Source organism: Leucoraja erinacea, chromosome 6, assembly GCF_028641065.1.
Source record: "Leucoraja erinacea ecotype New England chromosome 6, Leri_hhj_1, whole genome shotgun sequence".
In the NCBI taxonomy this organism is placed as follows: Eukaryota; Metazoa; Chordata; class Chondrichthyes; order Rajiformes; family Rajidae; genus Leucoraja; species Leucoraja erinaceus.
This window is the reverse complement of record NC_073382.1, coordinates 80,620,536-80,645,940: the sequence shown is the minus strand read 5'-3', so window position 1 is coordinate 80,645,940 and position 25,405 is coordinate 80,620,536. Positions and strand designations below refer to the sequence as shown.

The window sequence follows — 25,405 nt, the reverse complement described above, 5'->3', positions numbered from 1 at the left end:
GAAATGGGTACAGTCCAGTTGGGACACAGGGGAGAGAGGGGAGGGAAATAAATGAATAAATAAATATTTGTTTTGCAGGTTAGTTACCTAACGTTGGAGAATTCAATGTTCATAGCATTAAGGTTGTAAGCTACCCAAGTGGAATCTAAAGTGCTGTCTCCGTACTCTGGTAGTGGAGGAGGCCCAGAACAGAAAGGTCAGTATGTGAATGGGAAGGGGAGTTAACATGGTTAGCAAACAGAAGATCTAGCAGGTCCTGGCAGAGCGAGCGTGGTAGAACACTTGCCCAGTCGACACTTGTTCTCGCCGATGTAAAGATGCTCATCGGGTACACCAAATGCAGGAGGGGAGGTGCACGTGAATGTTGGTCTTACCTGGAAGGACTGCTGGGGTCCCTAGCCGGAGTTGATGGAGGAGGTATTTGAACAAGTGTTACATCTCTGGTGGTTGCAGGGGAAAGTATGTGGGGAGAGGACGATTAGGGTGGGAAGAGATGAGTGAATCAACAAGTTGCAAGGGAGTGATCTCTGCAATGGCACAGTGACGCAGCAGTAGAGTTGCTGCCTAACAGCGGCGCAGGCCTGGGTTCGATTCTGTCTGCGGGTTGCTGTCTGTGCAGAGTTTGCAGGTTCTCCGCTTGGGTTTTCTCCGGGTGCTCTGGTTTCCTCCCACATTCCAAAGAGTGCGCTTGGAGTGTGGGAGGAAACCGAAGAGCTTGGAGAAAACCCATGCAGGTCACGGGAGAACGTACAAACTCCGTACACAAGGCACCTGTAGTCAGGATCGAACCCGGCTCTCTGGCGCTGAAAAGGACCTGCCCCAATTGGATGACCTAATCCACGAGTTTAGAAGACCATAGACTTGTTGAAAAAAATGTCAAGGTCCTGTTGACTCGCCGAAGTAAAAGACCTCCTACGACTGTCTACGACCTCCTACGACTATGTCTACGACCTCCTACGACCCCCCTTGACCTCATTCTTCCACACCTAAGACCAACTAAGATTAGCTACGAGTGGAAAATGATCACATGATATAATTATGTCATGTTTGCATTTTTTCTCGGGCCAGTTACCGACCTACGACTATCTACGACTACCATCACGACCTACTTACGACCTACCTATGAGTAAAAAGTATCGATTTTTTCCATGCCGCCCTTTTTTTTACTCGTGGACATTTTTTATCAGGCTGGGAGAAACGTTGCGACCTACTTGAGGCCACGAGTACGCGGAGACCACTCACGAGCACGAGGAAGAGTTACGAAGGCCTCCTACGACCTCCTACGGCCTCGTGGCGACCATGCTGCAAGTATGAATCAAGGGCAAACTCAGCAGAGGTCACCAATTAGGTTGTGAAAGTGGGACGGGGCTTAAGGCAGCAACTATACCGCAGTGCCACCGTGCAGATGCATACAATAATACTGTTTCTGGATTCTAGCTACACCATTCATGCAGTATGGTACAGTCTGTAGTAAACGGTGTACTTGTTCAGAGTCAGAAGAGCAAAACAGAGCAAAAAAGATCTGCCATGACAGAAATATCTATCCAGTTGATTTATTCAAATCGGAAACAGGTATACACTGAAATATAATCTTTTTATTGAAAATGTAATTTGTTGACGATAGAACACTGATAGAAATTTGATATCAGAATTTGATCAACAATATTACAATGGAAATTACAAATGCAAGGTGTTACTAAAGGTAAGCCAAGAAACAGTTACAAATTTATGTCACTGTGTAAACCACATCACTCAGAGGAATGCAGTTTCCTGAAAGACGGATCCAGTTCGAAGTGAAAAGCACCATGAACGACATGCAAAAGAGGCAGTTTAACCCCAACATGGTACAAAGAAACACTGTTAAATTATAAACTTAACCTATGACACAGCATAAGTAATTTGTAAAGTATATATTACATTTTATTTCTGAAGCCTGTGTTGACACTAAAATGAATGAGGTTGCAAGGTAAAATGAAGAAAAGAATTAGTAGGAAGCAACAGGTTTACACCGAAGATTGACACAAAATGCTGGAGTAACTCAGTGGGACAGGCAGCATTCCTTCTATCCAGAGATGCTGCCTGTCCTGCCGATTTACTCCAGCATTTTGTGTCTATCTTCTTTGAAGAAAATAATTGTTTTTTGGGACACTGTACTGTTCTTTCTAATATGATATATAGACAGTTGATTCACTTATTTTTCCTCATATTTGCTGATCTGAGAATCTGTAAAACAGCCTGAACTCAATTCCTGAAAACGTGAGCCAGAAAATATTCCTGTGTGAAGTTAGAACAATGTTAATGATGGAAAATCACTTTGAAGTTAGACACAAAAAGCTGGAGTGACACAACGGGTCAGACAGTATCACTGGAGAAATGGGATAGGCGACGTTTCGGGTCGAGACCCATCTTCAATCATCTCGACCTGAAACGCCACATATTCCTTTTATCCAGAAATGCTGTCTGACCCGCTGAGTTACTCCAGTTTTTTGTGTCTATCTTCAGTTTAAACCAGCATATGTCGTTCCTTCCTACACACGAAAATCACTTCTGTACTTTTAGGATGAGTTTTGTTTCTCCCTATTGCAAGTCATTAACTCATTGCAAGTTCCAATGCTCATCCAGCAGTTTAGAAGAGAAGCATAGCTTTTGATTTTCACCTTGTAAGGATGGTCCGGTACATCACTTGGTTCCCAGCAGAATATTTGAATGGAAAGGCTTCAGTGAAAATATATTGGTCCCTAAAGCCATAAAGTCCCTAAATAGCTAAGGATGCTCTGGTATGTAGCAATGCCGTGTCTGAACAGAGAGGGGCAAGGATCTGTGTGTAAGAAGGAACTGCAGATGCTGGTTTAAACCGAAGATAGACACAAAAAGCTGGAGTAACTCAACAGGACAGGCAGCATTTCTGGAGAGAAGGAATGGGTGACGTTTCGAATCTAGACCCTTCTTCAAAGGTCTCGACCCGAAACGCCACCTATTCCTTCTCCCCAGAGATGCTGCCTCTCATTGCTGAGTTACTCCAGCTTTTTGTGTCTATCTTCGGGCCAAGGATCTTCACAGCCCTCAACATTGGCACCAGTGGAAATTCGTCAGTAATATTCAATATCTGCAGAAAGGTGCAAAGTTCCAATTGTGTGCTCAGAAAGGAGTTACAGCAAAAGACCATCGATTGGTGCATTTGGGAGAAGCGTTACATTTCACATAGTTGGGATGCTTTTGGGCAATGTGCCTCATGAAATGATTTCTGCTTAAGATTGTCAGGCAGACCCTGCAGAGAGCAGGAGTCCACTAGTCTGAGCAAATTTAAGAGCCCAGGAAATTTTGAACATCAAAATAATACCCACACCCTTTTCAGCCGAAGAAGTTCACAATTTAGCTGCCGTCCATCCTCAAATGCAGATCAGCCACAAGGTTTTGTCTGAGCATATTTGTTATTGCTTTGTGTCTTTAGCATCCTTTATGGATGATGCATCTTTACGTGAATAATGCAGGATAGTTCCTGAATAGTTCCTGAAGCTGGAACTCCAACAGGCTGCACTACCTCGTTATGCAAACATTTATATGATAACCTCATTATATTCCATAACTTAATTTCATTTGAGCATTACCTTATTAACTGCACCAGATATATCAAGGTGAATCATTGTCCCCAATATATTTATTCCCCTTTATGAAAAACGGATTGAATAACATCATGGGATCGGACAGGTTTGGAGGGATATGGACCAACTGCGGGCAGGTGGGACTAGTGTCACTGGGATAAGTTGGGCCGAAGGGCCTGTTTTCACAACGTATCATTCTATTACTCTATGACTCTAAATCACTAAATCCACTTGAAATTCATTTGTCTGTTTAAGCAAAGACATTAATTTTTATAAAATAGGTGAGTAAGTGTGAAATTTTGACGAGAAAATCTTCAATATCAGTTAGAAATAATCTGAATATCAGGAAATGAAATGAGCAGAATAAAAAATTAGATTCCCTGATCTCTGGGTTTAATTTTCCAGTCATGCTCCTTTTGGACGTAGGAATCTAACTTCTGGACTTCCAGACCAAAAGCTGGAGTAACTCAGCGGGTCAGACAGCATCCCTGGAGAAAAGGAATAGGTGACGCTTCGGGTTGAGACCCTTCTTTAGACTGAGAGTCAGGGGAAAGGGAAGTTCTAGAATTCAAATCTCGAGACACCTGAAATAAATACTACTGTAAGCTGGGATGAACATTATTAGAGAGTAGCATTTCCTTCTGTTACTCCTAAGATGATACCATTTGAGCATTTTAAAGTTGTACCAAAGCTTGCGAAATCAGGTCAGAACTTTTCAAATTCTACATGCCCCGACTGAACTTGCAAGCATATTGTGTCATTATATTTTCAACAAAATTTAATCATTTACAATTTTCAAGTTATTTTTTATATCAACTCTTGTCATTTGAAAATACAATGATGGCAGTTCAGTTCAGATATAAAATCTATTGCCTGACATATTATTTTCAATTAAGATTTTCAAATGAAGAGCATTGAGTGAACAAGATCCTATCTATTAAGATGAATACATTTTACTGTAAACAGGTTTTATGCTTTATAATGTACAGAATCTCCATTTTTAGAAGGGCATTCAACAGCCTTTATTGTCCTTGCTCACATAACGAAAAAAATTTAATTCTTGAAAAGTTTGAAAGAAGTCAGTTGTCAATTGTTTTAAATAAGCAAACAATTAAAATCTTGCAGCATGGTCCCGATCATTCTGTGATTTACCACTTATTATATGGAGGAATCCCGATAACTAGAAATTCATGTGTCCTGAGTTCCCACTCAAGTGTTTTGGGTAGAATGTGGCTTTTTTCTAGCTGCTCCGAGATATGGTATTGCTCAATGCTTTTGTGGTTCTTCAGATCTTGTGGAAAAACAGTCTGCCAATCGTTTCTTTTTGGACCATGGCTTCATTTGACAGATATTCGCTACATGTACAGTTGCAACAGCTCACTGATACGTGAAATACAAATTACCATTCAGGAGTTGATTCCCATTCTCAACAGATGGAGCTGCTGTCATTGCAGGAGACAGCCTGGTCACAGGATTGTTCGCATTGTTATCTTGCATCTCTGATATATCTCCTGGTTCACAGGTTTCTTCTCTGTTAGACGGGCTACAGTTCCTTTCACCACACACACCTAATAAAACAAATAACAATAACACTTCTGAAATTACAAGTCACCAAAGCTTTCATCCGAGAGCATTTTGATTCAGAAACTTCAGAAAATCCAGGTGATTATGCAAATGCACAATGCTGTATTGGTGGAGGTGGAACATAGGAACATATGTACCACATAGGAACAGACCTTTTAGCCCACACGGTTTGTGCCGAACATGATGCCTGGTCTCATCTAAATTGATCTCATCTGCCTGTACATAATCCATATCTTGCATGTATTTCCCAATATCAGGGCTGCCAACTCTCACGCTTTGAGCGTGAGACTCACGCCCTCAAGCAAACTCTCACGCCCTCACGCTCATCAGAAATTTCTCACGCTCAGCGGTGAGAAATTTTGTGATCAACGAAAATGTCAAAACTCGGATAAACTGCATGGTCTGCGGGTGTAGGAGAGCAGAGGCTGCGGGAGGGATGGGAGCAGAACCAGCGGCCGGAACATTTGCAGGGAGCCGGGATGGACGAGTGTTTGCCGGGGCCGGCGGGTCGCTCGCTGCAGCTCTGGCCATGGAGCACTCCGGACAGTGCATGTCCCGGGCATCGGAGGCGTCGGAAACGTTGCACCGCTGCCGCTGCTGCGAGAGTCTCTGTGCCGAAGGGACAGACTCTCAAAGGGAGGTGGAGAGAGAGAGAGAGGGAAAGGACACAGGGAGACAGTGGAGAGAGAGAGAGAGGGGGGGGGGGTGAGAGAGGAAAGAGAGGGGAGAGACAGAGGGGGAGTGAATGGTGAGAGAGAAGGGGGGGAGAGAAGGGAGAGAGAGGGGGAGAGAGAGGGGGGGGAGAGTGAGGTGGGAGAAGGGGAGAAGAGAGAGAGGGGGTGGAAAGGGAACAGAGGGTAGGAGAGAATGGGAGATAGGGGGAAGAGAGAGGGGTGGTAAAAGAGAGAGGGGGAAGAGGGGGGAGAGGGGGGCAAGAGAGAAACGGGGGGAAAGAGAGAGATATGGGGACAAAGAAAAAGAGACAGAGACAGAGGAGAAAGAGAGGGGAGTGAGGGCAAGGGGGGAGAGAGGAGGAGGAGGGAGAAATGGGAAAGAGAGGAGGAGGAGAGAGGGAGAGAGAGAGAGAGAGGTTAGAGGAGAGACAGAGAGGGGAAAGGGGAAGAGAGGGGAGAGAGTGTGTGGAGGAGAGAGAGGGGGTAGATAGAGAGGGAGGGAGAAAAAGGTTGGGGGGAAGAAGAGAGGAGGAGAGAGAGAGGGGAGAGAGGGGGGGGGGGGAGGGAGAAGGGGTGAGAGGGGGGGGAGATCGGGGAGAGAGATCGTGGACGGGAAAGAGGGGAGAGAGAGGGAGAGGGAGAGAGAGAGAGAGGAGGAGGGAGAGAATGAGCGAGGGGAGAGGGAGAGAGAGTGAGAGAGAGAGGGAGGGGTAGAGAGGGGGGGAAAGAGAGGAGGGGAGAGAGAGGGGGGAGAGAGAGAGAGAGGAGAGAGAGAGAGGAGAGCGGGAGAGAAGGGGAGAGAGGGAGAGAGAGGGGGAGAGAGGGGTGAGAGGACAGACAGAGAGGAAGAGAGGAGAGAGGGAGGAGGAGAGAGAGAGGGGAAAGAGAGTGGTAGGGGAGAGATAGAGGGGGAGAGAGAGAGAGGGGAGTTGAGAGGAGAGAGAGCAGAAGAGAGGGGGGAGAGAGAGAGTCTCTGTGTCGAATTTGCCCAGGTGACCGGCATGGATCAGGCTGCGGCTCGGTGCATCCTGGAGGACAACCAGTGGCTGCTGGAAGTAAGTACCAAGCACTGGGTAGAAACGGTGGAAGGTAGTGGACTTCAAATGGGGGTGGTTGGAGAAAGCATCCTGCTTGCCTGCTAGATTTTCACTTACTGTAACTGCAGGAAAAATGTTCCCGATGTTGGGGGCGTTCAGAACCATGGGTCACAGTTTAAGAATAGAGCGGGGGGCCGGTTAGGACTGAGATGAGAACAAACTTTCTTCACGCAGAGAGTTGTGAATCTGTGGAATTATCTGCCACAGAAGGCAGTGCAGGCCAATTCACTGGATGTTTTCAAGAGAGAGTTACATTTAGTTCTTGGGGCTAACGACATCAAGGGATATGGGGAAAAAACAGGAAAGATGTACTGATTTTAGATGAATTGCCATGATCATATTGAATGGCAGTGCTGGCTCGAAGGGCCGATGGCCTATTCCTTCACCTATTTTCTATGTTTTTATGCTTGAGTATATGGCAATAAAACTCGATCACTTGATTTTGAAGCATTCATGCATGGTGGAGGTATAATGTAGTCATAGAGTGATACAGTGTGAAAACAGGCCCTTCAGTGCAACTTGCCGACACCCGCCAACATGTCCCAGCTATACTACCTGCTTTTGGTCGATACCTCCAAACCTGTCCAATCCATGTATCAGTCTAACTTTTTCTTAAATGTTGGGATGGTCCCTGCTTCAACTACCTCCTATGGCAGCTTGTTCCATACACCCATCACCCTTTGTGTGGATAAAGTTACCCCTTAAAAATACTTCATACAAAAAACATTGAAATCATACTTCTACAGTGCACTAAAACATGATTTTAATACATCAAATTTCAAAAGGTTCCTACCCTTCTTCCACACCCTCTCTCCACTTGGTTGCTCCACTCCCTCACCTGGTACCCTCAAGGCCAGTGATCAGTGATCGCACAGCCTCCCCCCTTTCAAAAACGCTCCAATCCAATTTAAAGCATATATATTGCATTCAAGTTTATGTTATAAGACTCGCTACAGTATGCACCATATTGCACAATTTCAAGCTGAAAAATGCAAATATTCCATACCAATGGGAGGGGGCACACTCCCCCCCCCCCCCCCCCCCCCCCCCCCCCGCAATGCTCCCTCGGGCTTGGTCTCTCGCAGGTTTCTCACTCCCAACTCTCACCGAATGTTGGCAGCCCTGCAATATCTCCAAGTGTCTTAAATGTGACTATTGTAGCTGCCTCCACAACCACCCCTGGCAATGCTGTCAAGGCCCCCACCACTATGTGGTAAAGAAATTGCCCCGCATATCTCCATTAAAGTTTCCCCTCTCACTTTATAGCTATGCCCCCTATTGTTGGACATTTCCACCCTGGGAAAAAGGTTCTGACTATCTACTCTATGTAGGCCTCTCATAATTTTATATATTGCAGATTACAGCCTAGCAACGTGTGCAGACGTGCACATTGGTAGTAGGAATGAAGGCACGGATTATTTTCTAAATGCAGAGAGCATTCAGAAATTGGAAGTGCAAAAGAAAATGCTGATGCAGAATTCACAAAAGGTTACTTTACAAGTTGAATCGGTAGTAAGGAAGGCAAATGCAACGTAAGCATTTATATCGCAAGGACTAGAATATAAAAACAGGGGTGCAATGCTGATGCTTTATAAGGCGCTGGTCAGACCGCATTTGAAGTATTGTGAGTGGTTTTAGTCCCCCTATCTGAGGCACAATAGACTGGCATTGGAGGGGGTTGCAGAGGAGGTTTACGAGAATGACTGTTCATCCAACCTCTCCCCTGGAGCTGAAACCCTCCAATCCAGACTGCATTCTGGTTAACCTCCTCTGCACCCTCTCCAAAGCTCCATATCCTTCCCGTGGTGGAGCGATCAGAAGTGCACACAATAATCCAAATGCGGCCTAAAGGGGCTGTCCCACTTGGATGTCATTTGCGCGTCATGCAGATGACGCACAAAGATTTTGTACATTCTGAAATCCTGGGGCGCCGCGCGTCACTTCCTACGTCACCATGCACCATGCGCGTGTAATGCGCATCATGCACGCGTCGTGCTTCGTTACACGTAAATGATGCCGCGTAAATTACGCGCAAATGACGCCCAAGTGGGACAGGCTCTTAACGACTGTCGTATAGAGTTTTCTCATGACTGCTTGAGTCTTGTATTCAATGCCCGTAGCATTGATGGCAAGCAGACCATACGCCTTCTTAATCATGCTATCAATTTGTGTTGCCACCTTCAGTGAGCTGTGAACTTGGACTCCAGGATCATTCTGCATAATCAATGCTGTTAAGGGTCTTGCCACCAACTGTTTACTCTCTCCTTACATTAAACCTCTCAAAGTGCAACACCTCATACTTGCTCGGGTTAAACTTCCATCTGCCATTTCTCTGCCCATTTCTGCAGCTGCTCCATATCCTGTTGTATCTTTCTGACAGCCTTCCACACTGTCTGCAACTCCTCCAATTGTGGTGTCGGCACAAACCTACTCACCAACCCATCTACATCGACGTCTATTTTCTCCAATAGCTTCCCCACCAGTGACGTGAGGCTCACCAGCCTTTTGTTGCCTGGATTCTCTCTACTTTCTTTCTTGCACAACTAAACAAAGGAGGCCACTCTCCAGTCTCCACTCTCCAGTCCTCCGGGACCTTGCCTATGGCTAGAGAAGAAACAAAGATCCTCGCCAACGCTCCCACAATCTCTTCTCTTGCCTCCATCAATAACCTGGGATAGATCCTACCAGGCCGTGCGGACATCCACCTTAATGATCTTCAAGAGCCTCAGCATCACTTCCTGCTCGATCTCAACCTGCCCTGGCATGTTTGTATTCTCCACACCTATCTCACGGACCTCCAATACTCATTTAGTATCTTACTTGCATGTGTAGCGTGTAAAGCAATTCCTTTGCAATCCTCAAAAGTGTAGAGTGGTTGGGGGCGGGGGGAGAAGAAGGAGGTTGGGGAAGAGATATGTGAAAGGGGTGATGGTATTGCGTTGAATTATGTGAAATTGAGTTCCAAATCTTCTTCGAGTGATTTTTATTCTCTATCAATTCTTCTTTAAGTTCCCCCCCAAAAAAACGAATGTTCACTCGTTATTGAATTGGGCGGCATGGTGGTGGTGCAGCGGTAGAGTTGTTGCCTTACAGCGCCAGAGACCCGGGATTGATCCTGACTATGGATGCTATCTGTACGGAGTTTGTACCTTCTCCCCGTGACCGCGTGAAATTTCTCCGAGATCTTCGGTTTCCTCCCACACTCTAAAGACGTACAGGTCTGTAGGTTAATTGGCTTTCTATCAGTGTAAAATTGGCCCTTGTGTGTGTAGGATAGCATTAATATGCGGGGATTGCTGGCCAGTGAGGGCTCGGTGGGCCGAAGGGCCTGTTTCCACACTGTATCTCTCAACTAAACTGAACTATTTTGATGGAAATATGTCCTTCATGCTTACTCATCTAGGCTTTTCTAACTTTATCCACCTTTATATAGACTCCTCTTTATCTTCTCTGTTCCAAAGCAAACGCCCACAGCTAAGACAAAATGTTTCCATAACTGAGATTCTGCAGGACTTATAAATCTATTCTATATCCTCTCTACTGCTGTAATATTCTTCCTACGTGGATGAACTGGATGGTATATAGTACTGAGTCACTTGTCTGTCTTCAATATGGAAATGAGCCAAAATTAGCCTCTTGGCACTTAACTTGACTGGGCATAAAGTCTGAAGAAGGGTCTCGACCCGAAGCATCACCTATTAGAATCCTTTTCTCCAGAGATGCTGTCTGACCCGCTGAGTTACACCAGCTTTTTGTGTCTATCTTTGGTTTAAACCAGCGTCTGCAGTTCCTTCCTACACATAAAGTTAATCTACTCTTGTAGGTTTTATATATTGGAGGGCACAGAAATAAAAATTACCTCAGTGGAAAATTGCTGCCTTACAGCGCCAGAGACCCGGGTTCAATCCTGACTGCCTGCACGGAGTTTGTACCTTCTCCCCATGAACTGCGTGGGTTTTCTCCGGGTGATCTGGTTTCCTCCCACACTCCAAAGACGCACAGGTTTGTAGGTTAATTGGCTTCCGTGAAATAGTAAATTGGCCCTAGTGTGTAGGCTGTGTTAGGGTGCGGGGATTGCTGGTCGGCGTGGACTCGGTGGGCCGAAGGACCTGTTTATGTGCTGTATCTCTAAACTAAACTAAACTAAAATAAGCTTGGCATTAATCCTAGAACTACCTAGATTCACTGGCTAAGAAACAACACAGCTGCCTTTGACCATGGTGTCATGAGGCTTGTAGGGGTCTCCCTTCCACTTCAATCCCTTCCCATCTGATTCTCTCGTCTAGAACCAGACCGACTTTGATAAAATATGAAAAGCTCAGCAGCAGAATCTGAATCCATTATTCTGTATTGTAACTAGATTTAAAACTTCAGCTCAGTGAGTTTATCCAGCTGAATGCTGTCCATCTGTTGCTTTCACCACAGGTAATTAACATCAACCACACCACAGTAAGGTTACTTGCAATTACCCTCAGAGCCATGGGGTGTGAAAAATCACCTCATGTTTTGTTTCCTGATTAGTGCAATGAATGTGCATGTAAGCTTTGGATGGATTAAACAGTCTTGATCAAAGTCTAGTCAGCATCAAAGCACATAGAACAATAGTAGACCACTCTCTACCATGCAACTGATCCTAATATAGAATATCAGGATCAGAACACTGTTCATAAATTAGCAACATTTAATTGATATTATCTAGATATTTAGCTATGCACACTCTGTAAATGTATTTGAAGAAGAGTTGAAGTAGGTTCAACATGAAAGAATGAAGATAGATACAAAATGCTGGAGTAACTCAGCGGGACAGGCAGCATCTCTGGAGCAAAGGAATTGGTGACGTTTTGGGTGGATACCCTTCTTCAGATTCCTTGGCCCGAAACATCACCCATTCCTTCTCTCACTGCCTGTCCCACTGAGTTACTCCAGCATTTTGTGTCTTTCTTCAGTTTAAACCAGCATCTGCAGTTTCTTCCTACACACACCTTTTGAACCCTCTTTCATGTTGAAAATTGTGTATACTGGAAAAGGGGTTCAAAATGAGTGCATTATCAAGGTGAAAATATTTGTTGCTTGTAATATATATAAATGACTTAGTTTAGTTTATTGTCACGTGTATCGAGATACAGTGAAAAGCTTTTGTTTTGTGCTAACCAGTCAGCAGAAAGACAATACATGATTACAATCAAGCCATTCCATGATAAGGGAATAACGTTTAGTGCACGATAAAGCTATTAAAGTCCGATCAAAGATAGTCCGAGCGTCACCAATGAGGTGGATAGTAGCTCAGAATGGCTCTCTGGTTGTGGTAGGATGATTCAGTTGCCAGATAACAGCTGGGAAGAAACTGTCCTTGAATTTGGAGGTGTGCGTTTTCACACTTCTGTACCTTTTGCCTGATGGGAGAGGGGAGAAGAGGGAGTAGCCAGGGTGCGAATTGTCCTTGATGATGCTGCTGGCCTTGCCGAGGCAGAGTGAGGTATAAATGGAGTCAATGGAAGGGCGGTTGGTTTGTGCAATGGTCGATGACAAAGTAGGTGATCTGATGAATAGGTTTGCAGATGATATGTAGATTGTGCAGTCATAGATAGAGAATAAGGTTGTTGAATGGTACAGAGGGACATAGATCAGCTGGAAAGTTGAGTTGAAAGGTTGTAGCTGTAATGTAACCCAGACAGGGATGTTGGGATCTTAGAGAGCCATTGTAGGATAGAGCACGGCCCGGTGATTCAAATCATCTATGTTAATCCCACTTGCTTGCTTTGGTCAACATCCCGCTGAACCGTTCTTATCTATAAACCTGTCTAAATGTCTTTTAAACATTGTAAGTATATTTCCTCTGGCAGCTCGTTCCACATACTCAACACCCTCTATGTGAAAAAGTCACAACTCAGTTCCCCTTTAAATCTTTCATCTCTCAACTTTGGCCTCATTTTAGACCTCTGATTATAGACTTCCATACTCTGGGAAAAAGACTCTAACCACTCACCTTGCTCTGCCTATGATTTTACGTTCCTTTGTAAGGTCATCTCTCATTCTCCTATGCTTCTGGGGAAAAAGCCCCAGACCATTCAGTCCCTCTTTATAAATCAAGCTCACCAGTCTCAGAAAGAGCCCTGACAATCTTTTATACAATGCAATACCAATACAATACCATTTATTTGTCATTTGAACCTCACATGAGGTTCAAACAAAATTTGGTTATACGCACCTTTTCTAGCTGTAGTTTTTATTTGGTTTAGAGATGCACCGTGGAAACAGGTCCTTTGGCCCACTGAGTCTGCACCGACCAGTGATCCCCACACACTAACACTGTCCTACACACACGAGGGACAATTTTACATTTTTATACTAAGCCAATTAACCGACAAATCTGTATGTAATTGGAGTGTGGGAGGAAAGCTAAGATCTCGGAGAAAACCCACGCAGGTCACCAAGAGAACGTACAAACTCCGTACAAACAAGCACCCGTAGTCAGGATCGAACCCGGGTCTCTGGTGCTGTGAGGCAGTATCTCTACCACTGTGCCGCCGTGCAACCCCATCCCATAACCACATCCTTCCTAAAAATGGTGACTAGAAATGCACACAATAGTCCAGGTTTCACCAACATCTTGGCAAATGGCTTCTTCACCGGCCTAAATGTAGAATAGGTCCCTGTTAGTTAGTGGAAGTTGACAACGAAGTATACAGAGATAAAATTTAATCAGGAAGACTGTCAGACTGGTCATAGAACTAGGATGGGGGTGGGATGGAGAGAGAGGGAAAGCAAGGGTTACTTGTAGTTGGGGAAGTTGATATTCATACTTGCTGGGTTTTAAGTTGCCCAAGTGAACTATGAGGTTAAATATGAGGAGGATTCTACTCTAATTATAAAAGTACTCTCTCCAAAAAGCATATTACATGATCGAAAAACCATGAATTTAAGGTAGAATCATGCAGTGATTTTTTTCATGATCGTTGAAATATTTTGTGCAACATTCAGAATAAAATGATCAGGCATAGATAGCATTGACAGATGTGGATCTTCTGGCTATGGTCACACATTGTTTACATATTTATAGACTGGTCCTTTTCTGCTATGAAAAAATTCATAGTCAGCATCTTCCATATACACAACTCTATATCTGCCCTTTATTGCTCTCTGAACTACTGGGATGCTCATGTTTTGGGCGAAGTGGACCGAATATTGCACAGTGGCGCAACGGTAGAGTTGCTGCCTTACAGCGACAGAGACCCTGGTTCGATCCCGACTACAAGAGCTGTTTGTACGGAATTTGTATGTTCTTCCCGTGACCTGCGTGGTTTTTCTCCGATAACTTCGGTTTACTCCCACACTCCAAAGATGTGAAGGTTTGTAGGTAAATTGGCTTGATAAATGTAAATTGGCCCCAATGTAATTGTGTTAGGGGATAGTGTTAACGTGTGGGGATTGCTGGTCGGCGTGGACTCGTTGGGTCGAAGGGCATGTTTCCGCACTGCAGCTTTAAACTAAACTAAAGTAAACTACAGGTCATCCCTGAGCCTCTGACACTCCAGGGAAAACAATCCAAAATTGTCCAACCTCTCCTGATAACTAAAGGGCCTGTCCCACGCTCACAAGCTAATTCACGACCTTCTTTTACTCGTGGACATTTTTTATCATGCTAGAAAAATGCCCCGACCTACTTGATGCCACGAGTACCTATGACCAGCATCACAGCCTGCTACGACCTCCCTACGACCTCCTGATGTCCCATGCTGCGAGTATGAGTCAAGGGCAAACTCGGCAGAGGTCGTGAATTAGGTCATGAAAGTGTGACAGGCCCTTTACGCTCTCTAATCCAGGCAACATCCTGATGAACTTCTACACCCTCTACAATAAATCCTATCCCTCAGAACCTTTACCAATAATTTTCTACTGCTCATAATTTCCTGGATTATCCCTATTGCTCTTAAATAGAGGAACAATATTGACTATTTTCCAGTCCTCTGGTGCCTAGCCTGTTGCTAAAGAGGATAAAAAGACCCCTATCATGTCTAAATGCAGATAATCTTTCACCCAGAATAGGGGAATTGAGAACCAGAGGTTCAACTAGGTTTAAGTTGAGGGAGGAAAGATATTTTTACCCAAATGGTGGTAGGTAAATGGATTAAGCTGCCCGAGGAGGTAGTTGAGACCAAAGATACTAGAGGAGCTCCTCTAGTATCTTTGGTTGAGGTAGGTACCATCACGACATCGAAGAAGCATTTAGACAGTTAAATGGATAGGATATATTTTGATGGATATGGGCCAAATGCAGGCGGGTGGGACTAATGTAGATGGGGTATGTTGGTCGGTGTGGGCAAGTTGGGCCTGTTTCCACTTTGTATGACTCTATGACTCTAAGTCCATAGATCTCTGAAAGTAGCAGCACGGGTGGATGGGCTGGTACAGAAGGCAGAGGCATGCTTGCCTTCATCAGTCAGGGCATTGAGTATAAAAGACTGGAAGTCAAGTTGCAGGTGTCTAAAACTTTGGTTAGAGGGACATAGACCATGCGCTGGCTGGTGGCCTTCAATCAAATTAGCTTCACGGTCAACATATGCATAATGGGCCAAAGGACCTGTTCTGTTCTGTACTGGGCCTGGCCTGTGCTGTACTGTTCTATGTTCTACATGCGTTCTATGTCATCTGTATTACCTGGAAATATCTCAAGGTTAGGAATTTACAGGTAATAAGGGGTAATAACCTCCACAAAGGTGGTGCCTTGGTTTTGAAGCTCTAACGGTAAGGGAAGGTAGGTCTTGTTGACCAGATCTTTGCAAAATCGTAGTCTGCGTATATTTGCTCCTCTGTTTAGTGAGGGAGGAGTTGATTTCATACATGAGTCATAGCAGAGAAATTTGCCTTTAAATAACAAGCAACAATGATAATGCTCCCTGTCAAATTCAAGGCAACTGATGGCATGATTGTATTGCAATGAGATATTTGAACTGAGGAAATATTTGGAATTCTAATGATCATAGCCACATGCAGTTTTGATGAGAAAAGGTAAATTTTATGTATTTCTCATGAGTATTGCACTTCTCTCAGGTAAACTTGCAAATTTGTTTTTGCGTGTGTTTTAGTTTGGAGATACAACATGGAAACAGGCCCTTTAGCTCACTGAGTCCACACTCACCATGAGCAAGCTCTATGTTAACTCACTTTTAGATCCCCTCTCAACACACTCAGAACAATTTACAGAAGTCGATGAACCTACAAACCCACACATCTTGGGAGGAAAGTGGAGCACGCTGAGGAAACCCACATGGCCACAGGAAGAACATGCAAACTCCACCTAGACTGCACCTGAGGTCAAGATCGAGCCCAGGCCTCTGGCCTCTACCAGCTGCACCACTGTAGCACAAAACTGTTTTGTTTTTCATGAAATATATCCATTATCTTAACCCACGGCATCATCAAACATTTTCCTTCGGTGTCAATATTTGTTAGCAGAGAGTTGTCGCAACAAAGATCTTTTTTCATGCAAGTGGTATTTGCCTGTGTACATAATGTCTTGCATATCTTTCTACATATCAGTGATTCACTTCGGAAATAATTAACTGGAGTGGATAAGCTATTATAAGGTGCATTATACGTGTATACATTTGTACTTAGCAATTCAGAAAGGACAATTTATTTAAAAAATAAGTATTTTTCCAAGCTGCTTCCAGTAATTGCTCATAAATAGACAGTCTTCGTCTGTCTGAAATTGGCTTTTCGGACATTGGGCTTCATCAGCTAGCAGGCAGGGAAATTGGTATAGAGAGGGACGTTATGTTACAGTTGCACAAGACATTGGCGAGGCAGCATTTGGGGCATTGTTTTCAGTTCTGATCACCCTGTTATGAGAAGGATGTCATCATTCAAGAGAGCGTTAGATTTAGCTCTTAGCGCTAAAGAAATCAAAGGATATGGGGAAAAAGCAGGAACGGGGTACTGATTAAGGATGATCATCCGTGATCATATTAAATGGCAGTGCTGGCTCGAAGGGCCGAATGGCCAACTCCTGCACCTATTTTCTATGTTTGGAAGCTGGAAAGACTGCAGAAAGGATTTACGAGGATGTTGCTAGGACTCTAAAGCTCAGTTATAGGGAGAGGTTGGGCAGGCTAGAACATTATTCTCTGGAGAGCATGAGGCTGAGAGGTGATCTCAATGAGGTGCTTAAAATCATGATGGTAGTAGATAGGACCCCAAGGTGGGGGAATCAGCCACTTGTTTAATGTGAGAGGGGCAAGATTTATTGTATTTCTGTAAGATGTATTGTGTAAGATATACATCTTTCTGTAAGATGTGCAAAGATGTATTGTCTTTCCGCTGGCTGGTTAGCACGCAATAAAAAGCTTTTCACCGTACCTCGGTACACGTGACAATAAACTAAACTGATTTAATAGGAACATGAGTGACAATTTTTTCAGTCATATGGAACAAGTTGCCAGAGGAGGTAGCTGAGGCAGGTACTTTTAAGGCATTTCAAAGATATTTAAAGACATGGATAAGAATGTTTTGGTGGGATATGGGCTCAACGTGGACTAATGGGGCATCTTGGTCAGCATAGATGAGTTGGGCCGAAGGGCCTGTTTTTGTGCTGTGTGCCTTTACTGCACTTTGAGCAGTGCTGGGGCTCTTTTTAACCCACCTGAAATCACACACATCTCAAGCAAAGAACAAAATTCACCACTGTGCTGTGAAGGCAGCCTGGATTATGTGCTTGAGTATCTGAAGTAGTGCCTCTGTATGTAGTCAATCTCAAACGAAGGATTGCTAAGACTAACATCAGTACTTACAGATACATAGATCCGCATATTAACACTATCCTACACCCACTAGGGAAGATTTTTACATTTACCAAGCCAATTAACCTACAAACCTGTACATCTTTGGAATGTGGGACGAAACCGAAGATCTCGGAGAAAACCCATGCAGGTCACGAGGAGAACGTACAAACTCCGTACAGACAGCACCCATAGTCAGGATCGAACCCGGGTCTCCGGCGCTGCATTAGCTCTAAGGCAGTAACTCTACCGCTGCGCCACCATGACTGCACGTGACTCTCATGAATGAATCATGAGAGAAAATAGATCAGGTAGATGCACAGAGTCTCTTGCCCAGAGTAGGTGAATCGAGGACCAGAGGTCATAGGATTAAGGCGAAGGGGAAACGATTGAATAGGAATCTGAAGGGTAACTTTTTCACACACCAGGTGGTGGGTGTATGGAACAAGCAGCCGGATGAGATAGTTGAGGCTGGGACTATCCAATGTTTAAGAAACAGTTAGGTGCATGGATAGGACAGGTGGAAGGATATGGACCAAACGCAGGCAGGTGGGACTAGTGTAGCTGGGACATGTTGGCTGGCGTGGGCAAGTTGGGCCGAAGCACCTGTTTCCACACTGTATCTAGGTATGTTACAATACTTACCTTCAGAGGCTCTACAGTTCTGCCACTGGCTGTGTATGCTGTAAACTTGCTGCTTAGGATGACTTTAATCCAAATTTCATTGGCAAAAATGTGATTTTGGCCCCATATGAACCGGCAGTGTTTTTCCTGCTGATACGGGGTTCAAATTCACTGCAACCGCAACGTTCCAATCGATCGCATTCCACAAAAACCCACTCGCAAGATGATTTAAATGGCCGTTAATATACGGGAATTAAACATTAAATTCCTTCCATTTGGCCTATAAATTCATGACAATGAGATTTAAAAATCATGTTATATTGTGAATTCATGTGTGAATGTTATTTGGACACTTAGGCTATTTAAAAATGTTAAGAAATGGATAGATGTTTAAATCTAGTAATTGAATTTTGTAATTAGCTACAATTAGGTAACTAACTAATTACATGCTTTAATTTCAGGTCATCCAAGTAAGTGTTTCATATTTGTTTCAGAATGCTTCAATCTAAAATAACTGAACATTTATTTCAGTTCTCTTAATTTTTAAGAAAGTTATGAGCTTTTGACTGTCCTTGGTCACAACTTTTGTGTTAAGTCAATGGAAAAGCAAAAGGGAATAAGATGCTAATTTCCGAGTATGAAAATGGCCATAACCTTTTTAATACTGAAGGTATGAAAGTGAATTAGGTGTCAAATTAAACTCCTTGTTGTGCTTTAGCTGATGGGATACATTGCAGACTTGATTTTTTAAATCTCAAAATTTTGTAACATTGCTACTGTATCACTCATGACTGTAAAATGTAAAAGTACTCACCGCTTTGCTCCCGTATCTTTCTTCCCGTTGCTGATTTTCGCAGAAGACTTCGTCCTGAGCTGAAAAGATTGCTTAACTCATCCAGTGGGCTGGTGATAGGTCTGGAAACAGTGGACGAGTGGGAGAGTAGTGATATGTTCCCCGTGGAGGAGGAGAGGTTCTTCCCAGTTTCTGTCCTGCAACTTTTTACTGGCGAGGAGGGTAATCTCATGGAGTTTGTAGGCGAAGCTCTTGCCGGCAATGGATTGGGTTTCTGTGATAATTTGGGAACATCCGTGTTTGACGATAATTTTCCTGAACTTGCAAAACAAGATGTGGGAATGTCCGGTGGGAAAATAAAGTGTGAAGTAGCCTTATAGGGTGGAGTTGGAATTAGTGGGAGAGAAGGAGTGATTGGGGGCGATGACATCTTTCCTGATACACTGAACACACCCAAGTCTGGAGATGCTGGCGGCCCATCTTCACCCATTTGATGGCTTGGAAACTGTGGCGAGGTGGGCGATATTTCATCGGCTGGCATGGGGTAAGTCAGGTTGGTCTCCAGCACTGGTATCCTCTTCACTTCAAGCGGTGTGAGTGGGGACTCATCGGAGGCAGGGGAGCACTGCACTGGCGTTGGGGGGAATACCAGCAGTGGGGGTCTGTGGGGAAGGAGGTTGGGAAAGGGAGGCGGAATGTCACACCCTAACACTTTGCAGCCGGCCACGGGAGGGCTGCCTGCTCCAACATCGTCGGGCAGCGTTGGCGTTTTTCGTTCAAAACCGGGTGGGGGACACGCCTCATGGTCAAAGTAGTAGGAAGAGCAGGGACTGTCTTCCAGGAGACAGTACTTCATCTCTTCGTAAACAGACTCTCCTTGATCGGGACTCTCCATCTCGACCAGGTAATTGCCCGCTGCTCCCCCCATTTCGATATAAACGGGCTCAACGTCCTCGTTGTGCAACAGATGGAGACTCAGCGTGCCGTATTGCGGCCCGTCGGCAGATGCGGCACGTTGAATAATTCCAGTGCTCGGAACTGCTTTAGTCATCGAGCATGTGAACTTAAGTGAAGGTGGCTTCCTCACGTAAATCTCTTCATAGGAACCAGTCAGTCTGGTGTTGGGGCTCCTTTTCGGCTTTGGTGGAGGAATCTTTTTCATTGTGCTGTAGTCATCACTGTGCGGTCTCGGTTTTGTCAGAACTGTGGATGGGATAAGTGAAAAGATTAGGGCCATTTGGAAAGGGCTGACTTCACACCTTATTTTCCATTCACTGAAATGTCCATATATCTTCCTCTGCAACCAGACACAGTCTAGCACAGCTAGCAGAATCACTGCCTTACCAGAGAACTGGATTCAATCCTGACCATGTACGCTGTCTGTGTGGAGTTTGCACATTTTCTCTGTGACCAAGGATTTACGAGGATGTTGCCAGGACTCGAGGGTGTGAGCTATTGCGTGAGGTTGAGCAGGCTGGGACTCTATTCCCTGGAGCGCAGGAGGAAGACAAGTGATCTTATAGAGGTGCACAAAATCATGAGAGGAATAGATCGGGTAGATGCACACTCTTTCCCAGAGTAGAGTAATCAAGGACCAGAGGACAAAGGTTTAAGGTGAGGGGGGGAAAGATTTAGTAGGAATATGAGGGATAACTTTTTCATACAAAAGTTGGTGGGTGTATGGAACAAGCTGCCAGAGGAGTTGAGGCAGGGACTATTGCATCGTTTAAGAAGCAGTTAGACAGATACATGGATAGAACAGGTTTGGAAACATATGGGCCAAAAGCAGGCTGGTGGGACTATTATAGCTGAACATATTGGCTGGTGTGGGCAAGGTGAGCCGAAGGGCCTGTTTCCATCTGTAGGACCCCATGACTGCATTGGTAGGTTAATTGGCCACTGTAAATTGTCCATAATAGGTAGGAGAATTGTAGAATCAGCGAGAGTTTGAAGGGAATATGAGGAATGATTGTAATGGGATTAATGTGGGATTAGTGTGAAAAATAAAGATTCCAAGAGCAAGTAAACAATCCAGTGGTATTTTTTCAGAAACAGCCCATAATCACCAATGTCCTGATTAGTAATAAATCCTCAATACAAATATTTTAAAATATCTAATTCGGATGGCATGGTGGCGCAGCGGTAGAGTTGCTGCCTTACAGTGCTTACAGCCCCAGAAACCCGGGTTCCATCCTGACTATGGGTGCTGTCTGTATGAAGTTTGAACTTCTCTCCAGGTGGGTTTTCTCCGAGATCTCCAGTTTCCTCCCACACTCTAACGAAGTAAAGAAGTAGGCTAATTGGCTTGGTATAAATATTAAAATCTGTCCCAAGTGCGTTTACGGTAGTGTTAATGTGCGGGGATTGCTGGTCGGCGCGGACGCAGTGGGCCTAAACACTAGGGACAATTTACAATTATACCAAGACAATTCACTTACAAACCTGTATGTCTTTGGAGTCGTAAGGTCATAAGGAATAATAGTAGAGTAAGGATGTCAAGTCCACTCCGCCACTCAATCATGGCCGATCTATCTCTCCTCCCTAACCCCATACTCCTGCCTTCTCCCCCATAACCTCTGACACCTGTACTAATCAAGAAAAAGTGTGGAAGGAATCTGAAGAACTTGGAGTAAACCCACACGGTCACTGGGAAGAACATACAAACTTCATGCAGACAGCACCCATAGTCGGGATCGAACCCGCATCTCTACCGCTGAAAGCGCTGTAAGGCAGCAGCTCTACAGTTGCGCCATCGTGCCGCCCCACAAAGAATGTAGTAGGTTGGGAAATTCAATCCATATCGTATCCAGGAATGGTGTGTTTAAAAATAGCAAATAAATTTGCAATTTAAATTTAAAGTTTATAAAGAGGAGGTAGTTGAGGCAGATACTATAACAGCGTTTAAAAGGCGGGAAAATTAACTAGTTTAGACGGGGCAACTTGGTTGGCATGGATCAGTTGGGCCGAAAGGCCTGTGGCAATGCTGTTTGACAATCTGACTCCAAAAGTGATCTTAAGAGAGATCTTAAAAATATTTTTTAAATTCTTAAGAGTGGCTTACCAAGGATAAGAGAGTATCATTCAGAGGCTATAGCCTAGAGAATTGTGTACATTTATCACAAATTAAGCACGATGGTTATGGTAGGTCTGGTGTTCACATTAATGTGTGTATAACCTATCTTTATTTTATTTCCAGAATAATCCGTTCACAACACAATTCACATTCAAACAGAAATGTGACTTCTGAAACAGATCAATGATTTTTCAGTTCCAACAGAACATTCATCCATTATGAAAAAAAATCCTGTTGGATACAGTGTGGTGCAGGACCATTAGATGTAGCTCAGATACAGATTTTTTTCTTAATGGCCATGTTTTTTAGTTTAGTTTAGTTTGGAGGTACAGCATGGAAACAGGCCCTTCGGCCCACTGAGTCCATGCCGACCATTGATTGCTTGTTCACACTAGTTCCACATTATCACACTTTTGCATCCAATCCCTATAACTTAGGGGCAACTTACAAAGGTCGATTAACCTACAAACCCACACGCCATTGGGATAAGGAAGGAGACGAGCACCGTGGGAAACTTACAAGGTCACAGGGAGAACGTGCAAACTCCGCACAGACAGCACCCGAGGTCAGGATTGAACGCGGGTCTCCGGCACTGTGAGGCAGTAGCTTTACCAGCTGCGTCTCCCTACTGTCCACTTTCATCCGGGGATCCGGGCGTAGGCTGAGGGGAGTGGGCTAGGGTAGAGAACCTGGGGTGGGGAATAGGGGAGTGGAAGGGGGGTTCAGGAGCCACAGCCACACAGAGGCAGCCCACCATCGGCACTATCAGCAGCAGAACCGCCAGGCTACGGAGGAGGTTGTTGAGGATAAACTTGGAAACAAGAGAGATGAAATGATTGTGGGTAATGAATGATACCCAATTAACAAAAATAAATGCTTTTGTATTTCACAGTAAATTCAAAGTTTTCTTATGTGTATCTATGTGTGCTTGATCTGAGAGCAGTTTATGTTTATGATGTACGGGAAGGAACTGCAGATGCTGGTTTAAACCAAAGATAGACACAAATGCTTGAGTAACTCAGCGGGACAGGCAGATCTCTGGAGAGAAGGAATAGGTGGTGTTTCGGGTCGAGACCCTTCTTCAGACTGAGTTCTTCAGTGACTGGACCCTTCTTCTGACCTGCTGAGTTACTCCAGCTTTTTGTGTTAATCTAAGCAACTTATCTTCACATCCGGGAAACCACGCCGATGATACTGCCTGGATAAGCCAGTTTAGATAATGGCATGTTTAAGAAGGAACTGCAGATGCTGGAAAATCGAAGGTAGACAAAAGTGCTGGAGAAACTCAGCGGGTGCAGCAGCATCTATGAAGCGAATGAAATAGGCAACTTTTCGGGCCGAAACCTTTCTTTAGATAATGGAATAATGAGAGAAGGGGAATATTTCAACATTACCCTCTTCCAAACCTTCAGTCTGCAGAAGGATCTCCACCCGAAATGTCACCTACTCTTTTTCTCCAGAGATGCTGCCTGACCCGCCGAGTTACTCCGGCTTTTTGCGTCTCTCTTATGTTTAAGGTGAATGCTTGAATTGGAACCTATTTATTTTTGCCTTCTCTGATATTGAAGCAAAATGACCTCATGCAAGAAACCCCCCACATGCTTGAATAACTAGCACTGGAAAAAAATCAGGTTAAGTTATAATTTGTTTGGTCATTTGGGTATGAGATATTTTAGTTTATTTTATTTTAGTAGAGTTTATAACATTCTTGATTCTGTCATTTTAGATGTCATTTATTTTAGTTTTTTAGAGATACTGTACATTGTGGAAACAGACCCGTCGACCCATCGTGTCCGCACTGACCAGCGATCCCTGCACTTTAACACTACCCTACACAAACTAGGGGCAATTTTTTTTAACATTTATACCTTTATACCAAGCCAATTAACCTACGCCTTTGGAGTGTGGGAGGAAGCTGAAGATCTCAAATAAAACCCCTGCAGGTTAAGGGAAGAACGTATAAACTGTATACAGACAGTACCCGTACTCGGGATTGAACCCAGTTCTCTGGCGCTGTAAAAGGCAGTAACTCTACCGCCCTCTCTCAAATTTGGTAGCCTGAAGATGCTTGTTTCCATCTTATGTCTGCTTGCAAATTGCGGCCTTAATAATGGACCCACAACAGACCCAGTCTCTGCACTACCTCATGACAAGCAAGAGCATGCCATTACGCTAACTCTTTCTCAATTGTTCTTACTGCAATGCTCCACCTCATTTGCAACAAGCTTCTAACGGATGAATGCGTAAAGGTTCAACGGGTCCATAGCCCATCTCAGGGGAACTTTCTCTCAGCATAGTCTCATATTAATGATCAGGTTCAGGGTCAACATCAGTGCCTGTCACTGTCTGAATAAAGGAGCATTTGAAGATCTCACACCTGGCTGAATATTCGGGGCTTACTTGGCAACAGTGTCCTGCCTGTCATTTTTAATGTTGTAGAGATGGATTACGAGTAGCAGAAGGTTGAGAAGATTATATCTGGGAAACATTCCAAATCCACTGTCAAAATAAGTCAACCAACAACTCTTCCCTCCCCAGACACCATCCTAAGCCTACTCAAATCCTAATGACACTCTGTGATCTTTAATGGGCAGATCACATAATTCACCATGATTGCTGAGCCAGAGGATCTACACTGAGATTCAAAATGGACCAAGGAAACACTATCAAGGCCACCCTAAACATTATCTGACTCATGGATCCCAAGGCTACGACCATTGAAAATGGATAAAGACCTTTCAGGATGGCATTGGGAAACTAAAAGATAGACACAAAAATGCTGGAGTAACTCAGCGGGCCAGGCAGCATCTCTGGAGTGAAGGAACGGGTCGAGACCATTCCTCAGTGGAGTTGGTGACATGGAGATAAGGATGTGTAAGGTGCGAAAACAACACATCAAAAGGGAAGGGGATCAAGGAAAATGTAGAATTGTTAGCTAGAAGAAGGTGACAACAAAGCATACAGAGATAACATTTCATGAAGGAGAGAGTCATAACTAGGAATGGGGAGGGAAGGAGAGAGAGGGAAAGCAAGGGTTACTTGAAGTTAGAGGTCAATGTTCATACCGCTGGGTTATAAGTTGTCCAAGCAAACTATGAGGTGTTGTTCCTCCAATTTGCGCTGGGCCTCACTCTGACAATGGAGGAGGCCCTGGACAGAAAGGTCAGTGTGGGAATGGGA

The 25,405-nt window shown here is 44.3% G+C and overlaps 1 protein-coding gene across 1 annotated transcript in view; it reads right to left on the bottom strand.

The window, feature by feature from the left end:
- Nucleotides 1-1,102: 1,102 nt before the first annotated feature.
- myo16 (myosin XVI) overlaps nucleotides 1,103-25,405 on the bottom strand; it is a 278,895-nt gene continuing 254,592 nt past the window's right edge. Inside the window, exons 31-32 of the mRNA XM_055637409.1 lie at nucleotides 19,174-20,355; nucleotides 1,103-5,170 (exon numbers count right to left, since the gene is read on the bottom strand). Of these exons, the coding sequence (XP_055493384.1) occupies nucleotides 4,980-5,170; nucleotides 19,174-20,355 (1,373 nt within the window). The 3' untranslated portion in view covers nucleotides 1,103-4,979. The remainder of the gene's footprint in view (nucleotides 5,171-19,173; nucleotides 20,356-25,405) is intronic.